Source organism: Cricetulus griseus, assembly GCF_003668045.3.
Source record: "Cricetulus griseus strain 17A/GY chromosome 1 unlocalized genomic scaffold, alternate assembly CriGri-PICRH-1.0 chr1_0, whole genome shotgun sequence".
In the NCBI taxonomy this organism is placed as follows: Eukaryota; Metazoa; Chordata; class Mammalia; order Rodentia; family Cricetidae; genus Cricetulus; species Cricetulus griseus.
Window position 1 is genome coordinate 248,736,915 of NW_023276806.1, and position 9,253 is coordinate 248,746,167.

At 49.7% G+C, this 9,253-nt stretch overlaps 1 protein-coding gene across 8 annotated transcripts in view; it reads right to left on the reverse strand.

Annotated features, from left to right (window-relative positions):
- Sugp2 (SURP and G-patch domain containing 2) overlaps positions 1 to 9,253 on the reverse strand; it is a 30,491-nt gene that overhangs the window by 20,990 nt on the left and 248 nt on the right. For 3 of the 8 annotated variants that reach the window (XM_027394658.2, XM_035450527.1, XM_027394659.2), the window contains exons 1-3: positions 9,080 to 9,178; positions 7,089 to 7,211; positions 332 to 1,897 (exon numbers count right to left, since the gene is read on the reverse strand). In XM_027394658.2, the coding sequence (XP_027250459.1) occupies positions 332 to 1,897; positions 7,089 to 7,200 (1,678 nt within the window). In that variant the 5' untranslated portion in view covers positions 7,201 to 7,211; positions 9,080 to 9,178. Of the gene's footprint in view, positions 1 to 331; positions 1,898 to 7,088; positions 7,212 to 8,737; positions 9,060 to 9,079; positions 9,179 to 9,253 lie in introns of those variants that run through there. The other 5 variants (XM_027394654.2, XM_027394655.2, XM_027394656.2 and 2 more) reach the window with 3 other exon arrangements.

The following is a 9,253-nucleotide window of genomic DNA, read 5'->3' on the forward strand; positions in this document are numbered from 1 at the left end:
GATTCCCACAAGCTGTCCTCTGATGACCTCTTAACATGTGCCCTGGCACTTGTGTATCCATCCACACACACACAATGAATAAAAATACTCTAACACTGGGCCAGGCGGTGGCAGTGCACCAGTACTGGGGAGGCAGAGGCGGATGGATCTCTGAGTTCAAGGCCAGCCTGGTCTACCAAATGAGTTCGTTTCAGGACAGGCTCCAAAGCTACACAGAGAAACCCTGATTTGAAAAACCAACCAACCAAACAAACAAAAATCCTGTTAACACTGGTAGTGATGACATTGTTTAAAAAAAAAAAAAAAAGAAAAGAAAGAAAGAAATCTTTACCTTGGCTCAGAGTGCTTGCAGCCCAGGGCTGAGGTGTGATTTTCTGTTCTCGGGGCTCTGCAGGCACAGCCCTCTTGACCTGGAGGGGATAGCCACTGGCCATGAGCCAAGCCTTCAGGTGGTCTATGTATTCCCTTCCAAACAAAGTGGAGTCCTCAAAGTTTGGGAAGGAAGCAGGAGATGGAGCGATGTCCTGGAGGCCCACAGCCTCTAGGATCTTCTCCTGCCTGAAGGAGGAGGCCAAGGAGAAGGTCTGGCCTAGGAGTGCCAGGGACTTCCTACACAAGGAGTTAGTGGTCTCCAGGGCCACGGCCAGGTCCAGAGGGCTAGTGAGGGTCTTCATCTTCACACTCAGCTCGTAGGCATTACAGGCCATGAGCAGGGGAGTGACGCCCTTCAGCAGCCTGTCCTGGAGCCGCATGATGTACTTGTCGAAGGGCTTGATGATCTCAAAGAAGCAGTTTTTGGTCTTCACAGCACCTTTGTCTAAAAGCATGTTTAAAAACTCGTTATCAACTCGGGGTGTTTTCAGAGCAGAGTGCTTTAAAAACTTGATAGTAAAAAAGCAGAAATCTCTGTGCTCCGGTTTTAAGGAGCATTTGAAGGAGGCCAGCATCTTGGCACAGGTCTCAGTTTCCAGTTCAAAAAGAGTCTGGAAAAGTTGGGAGAACTTGAGGTCATCCTTGATGGTGTGGAACCCCGCCCATTTGATGATCTCTATGCCAAACCTTGAAAACACATCTGCCTTCTCCATGGTATCAAAGCCCAGCTTCCTTCTGGGGAAGCCCAGGGCCCTCAGGTCCAGCCCCAAGGGCATCTTCAGAGCAGCCAACTGGATTTCATCCAACCCTGGGCTTGTTCCGAGGGTCACATCAGGACTTGGGGTGGTTTTTTGGATTTGGTTAGTGCCCTGAGGTTTGGAAGTAATACGACCAACAACAGGCATTTTCTTTGTGGTCATGTTTTTCAGTGTGATAAGCTTCCCGACACCCTTTGCTGTGAGCAGGCCCTGAGTGTCCCCCTTTCCTAAGAGAGTGCCTTCCTGGTCAGCCATGTTCAGAGACCGGCCTCTGGCCAGGACTTGCCCACTGCCTCTAGACACAGAGTTCACATCCCCACGATGGTCCAGGTCATAATCCGGATTCTCCTTCTCCAACCGCCTAGAGGAGGCCAAGCCCCCCAACACTGAAGACCCAAAACCATACTCCTGTGACCAGGAGGATTCTTGAGAAACTGGGTGGCCCAAGTCTTGCTCCCAAGTGCCACGGAGCGCAAGCTTCCAGTCCTGAGAAGGAAAATGTCCCATTTTCCGGTGGCCAAAACTCTGGTCCCGGGAGTCAGTATGGGTTGCTTCCAGATCCCGGCCACATTCTTTGCGAAGATAGCTGTCCTCACTGATGGACTGATTGCTGGATCTGAAGGAGGGTCCTGCAAACATGTCACCTCTCAGGCCCTCTCTCCCCAAGTCTAGTGAGTACACTCCAGGTCCACTGGCGGAGTACCTGCTATCACCATGAACGTCCTCGTAGATATCTGCTCTGGCTCTTGAGCCTGTCCTTAAGAGATCTGAAATAAATAGCCACAGAAAGACAGAAGACACTTTAGAGCAATGGGCTGCAAGGGAATGGCCCACACACTAGCCAACACAAGTTCGTATACTCCAAGTGTGAGGTGCAAACTTATTCTGCTGCTAACATTGTGTAAATGGGCAGAGGCATCTGGACAGCTCAGTGAATAAAGTGCTTGCCATGCAAGTGTGAGGACAGGAGACCAGATCCCCAGAGCCCACAGGAAAACCAGGCAGGTGTGGCTGCCTGTAGTCCCCACGCTCAGGAGTGGAGACACGGGTCAGCAAGAGACCCAGTTTCAATACACAAAGTGCAGAGTGAGCACCTGGGGAAGATATCTGCACACACTGAGCACAAAGATGTACACAGGCACCACACACACACACACACACACACACACACACCAATAAAGAAAATGTGTGTGGTGCCATCTCCAGCTCTCTACTGGCCAGTTTGCACAGAACCAGTGAGAACTGCAGTCACGTATTCAACCAAGTAAGAGTAGAAGTACCTAGGAAACTTGCACCTGCACTCCCTGGGTGGCTTTTCTCACTGTGCTTAGCTGCACTGGGGGGATTCGAAACGCATGGAAGATATGAACATCTCCATGCTGTGCAGACACCACCATGCTATTACATTCAAAGGGGGAAGCATCTTCCAAGCTTGCACTATATAGGGGCTGGGGACCCCATGTCCTATGGGCACTGAGGGGTGATCACACTTACCAAGTCAGGTCTGTAAGCACCAGGCTTGTGCTTGCCCTTGTGGCCATTAGCCAAGGCAGGGTAGTGGGTAACCCCACAGGCACACATTAGCATCAGACGGAGGCTCTAGCACCAGCCACCACCTCCACCTCCCTTTAGAGAAGGGGCTTACTTTCTATGCAGCCTGCATCTTTTGCCACACCCAGCCCTCTTCAGGGTTCCACTTCTGTCCCAGAAGTTTTAGAGAAGCTGCCACTCTCACTGCCTCCTGGAGGACTTCATGTCCCACACTGCCACTGGGAGGCAGCAGCTTTGGCCCATGCCACACCCATGACAGCTGAGCAGGTGACAACTTGGTATCTGACCCCAGTGTGGTAGAAAGGCCATTAACCCTGTCTCTGGGGCTGAAGCAGAGACACAGCAGCTAAGAGTAGAAGGAGCCACATTAAGTGGAGCTATAATGGAGAGTGGAGGGTCAACCCGGATGGAGGGTGCACAGGTACTGTCACAGTGACTGTTGCACACAGAAACACTCTAAGAAGCTGCCCACAGAAGCCATCTATGGCAGTAGCAGGTCTCAGACAGCTTTCTCACAGTTGAATTTTTAAACAGAATCTACAATAAAGGAAAAAAAATTATCTGACAAAAACGAGTCCCAGGTCTGGTAGCAAATACCTGAAGATCAGCATTCAGGAGATGAGAGGGGAGGACTGAGAGTTCAGGACTAGCTGGGCTACACAGTGAGTTTGAGGCCAGTCTGAGCTACAGAATGAGACTTTGGTGGAGACGAGCTAGGGAGAGGTGAGTAAAGTGGTTGTTGCACAAACAAGAAGAACTGAGTTGTACCCCAGGACCGGGGAGGCAGAGACAGGAGGATCTCAGGGCCAACTGGGCCAGCTAATCTAGTCACATCAGCAAGCTCCATATGCCTCAAAGAGCAAGGTGAGGCCACAGAGATGACTCAGTGGTAAGAGCACTCACATTTTCAGAGAGATGGATCAGTGGTAAGAGCACTAGCATTCCAGAGGACGTGGGTTCGGTTCCCAAACCCACATGATGCAGCTCACAACTGCCTGCAACTCCAGCTTCCCAGACAGATCCTGCACTAATCTGTAGTCATACAAATTAACCACAGGGATGGGGCCTTGCCTAGTCACCTATGGTCTTAAGGCAGGTAGCCAGGGATGGGTTTTGTCTGCTGAGATATACCAAATAGTCAGCCCTCAAATGCTCAGAGATCTAGAGGATATGGCATTTAAAATGTTTTGTTAAAAAGCTTTTTATAACAGAGAGACAGGCCAGCTGCTAGCCCCACCTCATTTCTTCCAAGAAGACTGGTGGGCATCAAAGAAACTCCACCCACAAAAGTGGTAATGCTGGCTACTTAGCAACCCTCAACTGTTGCAAAGGACTCTTAAGACTGTGGACAAGAAGACAGTGGCGCCAGGCATTGGTGGCACAAGCCTTTAATCCCAGCACTCAGGCAGAGGCAGAGGCAGAGAGGCAGAGAGGCAGAGAGGCAGAGAGGGAGGCAGAGAGGGAGGCAGAGAGGGAGGCAGAGAGAGAGGCAGAGAGAGAGGCAGAGAGGCAGAGGCAGATCTCTGTGAGTTCGAGGCCAGCCTGGTCTCCAGAGCGAGTGCCAGGACAGGTATCAAAGTTACACAGAGAAACCCTGTCTCAAAAAAAAAAAAAAAAAGAGGACAGTGGAATCACAACTTTCTCCATGTTGCTTGGGTCAACGGTAGGCAAGTCTTCCTACAGTTCCTAATTCACAGGTCCCATTCTATCAGCAGAAAACAGGTGTCATTAAAGCTGCTGCCCTCAACAACTATGGAGGACCTTGGGAGTGGCTGTCCATGCAGCCTGCTGCCAAGTCTGTTATTCTTTATAATCATTAACTCAGGTGAAATTTTATACTTCTCAGGAACTCTGATGCTTTTGACGGCTGGTAGCTTTGCCAGCTTAAAGCAACAGCCAAAGCTCTAACTGTCACAAAACAGATTTCAGGAACAGGTATTTTAAGGTTTATCTATATAAAGATGGCAATACAAGGTATATGAAGGTCTAAATATAAATACAAGTTATGAAGGTCTGAGGATAAAAAGACTTAAGTGATGGCAAAAAAAGTGAGTTGAGACATTAAAAAGAATGAAATATGTTCCAGATTTCTCACTTTCATTATGCTACTGTTCATAGTAAAGTTCTGATAAGCTACTAATCCAACTCTGACAGAGTACAAAACACCAAGCTATATCACTATACGATTATAACTGCAAGGTCAAGATTAAGGTACTTTTTATTATGCAAAAAAAATGTCAGTTTTAAAAATGTTAATGCTTTTAGGCAAGTCACTTCTAACATAAATATGCTTCTAATGTTTTCACAAACTCAAGGATTCTTGTAAATTCCAGGGAGCTGAATTGGACCCATCCAAACAGGTCAGATTCACTCCAAATAAATATTATTCAATCTCTCCCTGGTTCTGGGACTCCCTTCTTAAGAGGATGCTGCCAGTGGCGTACACCTTTAACCCCAGCACTCAGGAGTCAGAGGCAGGCGGATCTCTGTGAGTTCAAGGCCAGCCTGATCTACAGAGTGAGTTCCAGGACAGCCAGGGCTACACAGAAAAACCCTGTCTCAAACAAACAAACAAACAACACCCCCCCCCAAGAAAGAAAGCTGGTCCCCTCTTCTGGGAGTGCCAGCTGTCCCTCAGGTGCACATACCCACACACAGACACACAAATGTGCAATCTAAAAAAATATTTAAAAAGCAAAACAAAGTGTAAAGTTCTTAAGGAAAATACCAGATGTCAACTTTTAGTCACCATGCACATGCCTGTGCACCCACCACATGAACACACACAAACATGAACACATGTATACAATTCCCCCTCCCCCCCCAAAAAGCAAGCAAGGGGACAGGTATCAAGAAGCAGAATAATGGAAAACAAAAATCCACACTCCCGGGGAAATACAAGTTCCCTTCTTTGGCAAGCACTTACTGAGCACCTACTATGTACTCACTAGGCACTGCCATTACTGAAGGAAAGGAGATGGATCAGTGGCAGAGCCCTTGTTTAGCACGTTTCTGGTCCTGGGTTTCACCCTAAGTGAAAACCACCACATGCATACCCACCTACCAACACCTCACTGCCCTGCACACACATACACACACTGGGGGAAGGTGGGTGCTAAGAAGGGCATCCAATGGGCAGGAACACAGTGAGAAATGCCATCCTCACATACTCTCACCATGTATCAAGTGGCAGCACCTGGTGTTAAGGGCTGGGGGGGCGGGGTGCTCGGCACAGACATGAAGTTCCACCCCTCAGGCTCTGACTATGGTCTTGGTGCAGTCAAGGTGGCAGAGCTAAGAGGCAGGAATGGTGGCTACATCATACATTTCCCACACCCTGGGTTACAGAAAAATGTCCAGTACAGAGCAAAAGCCTAAAGACAGGAAAGATGATGAGACACCACCAGAACCATCCAGCTCACTCTAAGGTTACTGTTTCTCTGCCAATCAAGTTTTCTTTCTCTCTGTTCTTTTAAGGCAGGGTCTTACTATATAGCCCAAGCTCACAGGAATCCTTCTGCCTCAGGCTCCTCAGTATGTACCACAACACAATGCTCCAGTAGGTGGTCTTGAGGAAAGAAATTAAGATGTGATGTGTGGAGGCTGGGGAGATGGTTCAATGGGTAACAATGCTTGCTGTGCAAGCAAGAGGTACAAGGTTCAAGATCCTTCATTGATAAAAAGCCAGGCATGGCTGCAATCCCAGCACTGACAGGCAGAGTTATAAAAGGGAGACGGTCTTAAAACCTACACTACAGAACTAATCAAGCTTAAAAAAGAATCATTTTCTATAGCAATAACAACAAAACAACAACAGATCTTAAACATTTTCAGTATGTTTATTATTTTATGTGGGGATACATCTACAGCAATCCACAAGTAGTGGTTTAGACATGACTGCAAGAACTGATTTCAGTCCCAGCCAGTTTGCTGGAGGTTGAAGCAGTGTCTTAAAAGGGGGACAGCTGCTCAGATGGTTCAGCGAGTAAGCGTACCTGCCACAAGCCTGACTGACAACTGAGTCCAATCCCTGGAACCCACATCGTGGAAGGAGAGAATCAACTTCTCCAAGCTGTCCTCTGACCTGTGTGTTTAACCGCGAGCGCGCGTGCGCGCGCGCGCACACACACACACACACACACACACACACAGGAACCCTCTGTAGAGGCTAGGGTGTAGTCAGTGGCTGAGTGTTTGCTTCAGCATGAGTAAGGCCCCAACAGCAAAATACCCTCAAATTCTTCTTTTGTGGGAGGGTGTCTGACTGACACCCCACACACTGACAGCAGCACCTTCTGCACACTGATCTAGCTGGCAGGTGGGCCACAAGAAAATGTGATTCCCCCTGACAAATCCAGCAAGGACCAGAGGAGCTTGGCTGACACCCACCTGCGAATCTTAACTTACCTTGAGCTTTGAGCTGGAGAGCTTCACCGACAGCCTCAGAATCCCCATACCGTTTACATTTCTCCTGTAATACAGTATCCAAAGATTCCTGTGCCATCCGCCTTGCTGCCATGTTTTCCTCTCCTACAGTGAGAGAAGCCACACTAATCAAGACAGCTTGCCCTAGGGTAAAAAGACCACTACCAAAAACAGGGTAACAGAAATGGGAGAACGACCTAGAAAAAAGTATTTGGAGAAGGGCTTCCCAGAGCTCACTTCACCCTGAGAGCTCTCTGGATGAGTGAATGATATTCTCACAAGGGGACAATAAGTTAGCAACTGTACAGTCTGAGCTAGTCTCAGTGGAAGAACTCTTTTGCTTCTTTCAACAACACACCAAAGAGCTGCATCCTTCTAGCACAGATCTGAGACATTACAGGAGGAGGTGGGTGTGATGCTGCAGACCAGCACTTAGGAAGCTGAGGCAATGGGATTTCCAGTTCCAGCTCAGCTACATGATGAGAACCTGGAAAGGGGGCTGGGGGACTGGAGAGGCAGCTCAGTGGTTAAAAGTGTTTACTGCTTTTGAAAAGAACTGGAGTTCAGTTCCCAGTACCCACACTGGGCAGCTTACAACTACCTACAACTCCAGGTCCAGAGGATCTGATGACCTCTTTTGGCTCACACTGGCACCTGTACCCACCCACTTGCCCCTATCCAGCCCCGTAAATAAAATCTTTAAAGGGGAGGAGGGGTCCGGGGTCCGATGACCTGACTGCAATCTGGCATCTGACAAATTGTCTCCCAATTTCCACCCATGTGCTCTGGCTAACATGTACCCAGAAATACACAAAATGAAGACAAAAGTGGGGCACAAGGACACATGTGCCTGTAATCTCAGTGCTGAGGAAGAGCAGCAAGGGGGATCCCTGGAGTCTGTGACCAGCCAAACTAACCAATCCATAACCAGAAATCTATTACTGCCAACCCCCAAGATAGGACCTAGTAGTATGCACATGTAACCACTGCTATTTAGGGTGCTGAGCAACAGCTTAAAGCCTGTGTGGGCTACTTGTTCCAGGCCAGTCTACACTACACAGCAAAACCCAGTTTTGTGTGTGTATGTTTTTGTTTTGTTTTGCTACTACATGAGAGTAGTCCATGCTGGTGCTGAACTGTGATTGTGATCCTCCTGCTTCCGCCTTCTAAGTACTAGGATTCCTGGTACGCACTGCTATGGAGACCCTGTCCTTTTATTTTTATTTATTTAATTTTTTACTATTTTTTTTTTTTTTTGTGTGTGTGTGTGTGGCAGGGTAGAGTAGAAAGGATTCCAGATATATGATCTAAACCACATATTCCCTGACTGGCCTCAAACTTAACATGTAGACTAGGGTGGCATCGAAAGTGCAGTGCTCCTCTTGTCTCTGCCTCCTGAGCACTAGAATTACAGGTGTGAGCCATCACACTCAGTTCGACATTGGGAGAAAAAAGCAGACTTGAAGTGTACCAACAAAAGCCAGGAGCCTTGGTCTTGAACCTGACCAACTGGGCACTCACTGGGAATGAGGAAAAAACCTAGGCAGCATTTCTATCAGTGACAGCCTGCCTCATGACACTCCCAAATTCAAGGGACAAACCAGCCTTCTGGTCATTTCTATAACCCTCACCCAGTTTCCTCACGCCCTGGGAAAACGAGAGGGCGGCCCTTGTTCTCGGTCGGTTAAGGGCAGGGTCTCCGGGTCAGGCGGTCCTGAGATCTAATCAAGGGACCTAACCTGTCCGCACCGCCCTTTCCCCACGGGGGCCGCGGCGGTTCCCAGCAGCCGGAGGCCTGACGCAAAGCCCGTCCACCGTTACGCCCAGCCGGCTGTGAGCTCGAGCGGAATGAATGGACGCGGGCCCGGGCCGGGGAACGCGCTCGCCCCGGGCCACCCGCGGTCCTCCCCAGCCCGGGGCCGCCCGGCCGCCCGGCCGCCCACCCTGCCTGCTCGCCAGGGCCCAGGCCTCACCCCGAGCGGTGCCGCCCCCGCCGCCGCCTCAGGCTCCTTACCCGCCGCCTCGCGAGGCGGGGAGATGCAAATAAGCCAACGGTTTCCGCAGCGCCGGGCTGCGCAGGCGCAGGCCGCCGCCTCGCCTCGGTGCGCAGGCGCGGGCTGCCGCCGCCTCGCCCCTCATACGCAGGC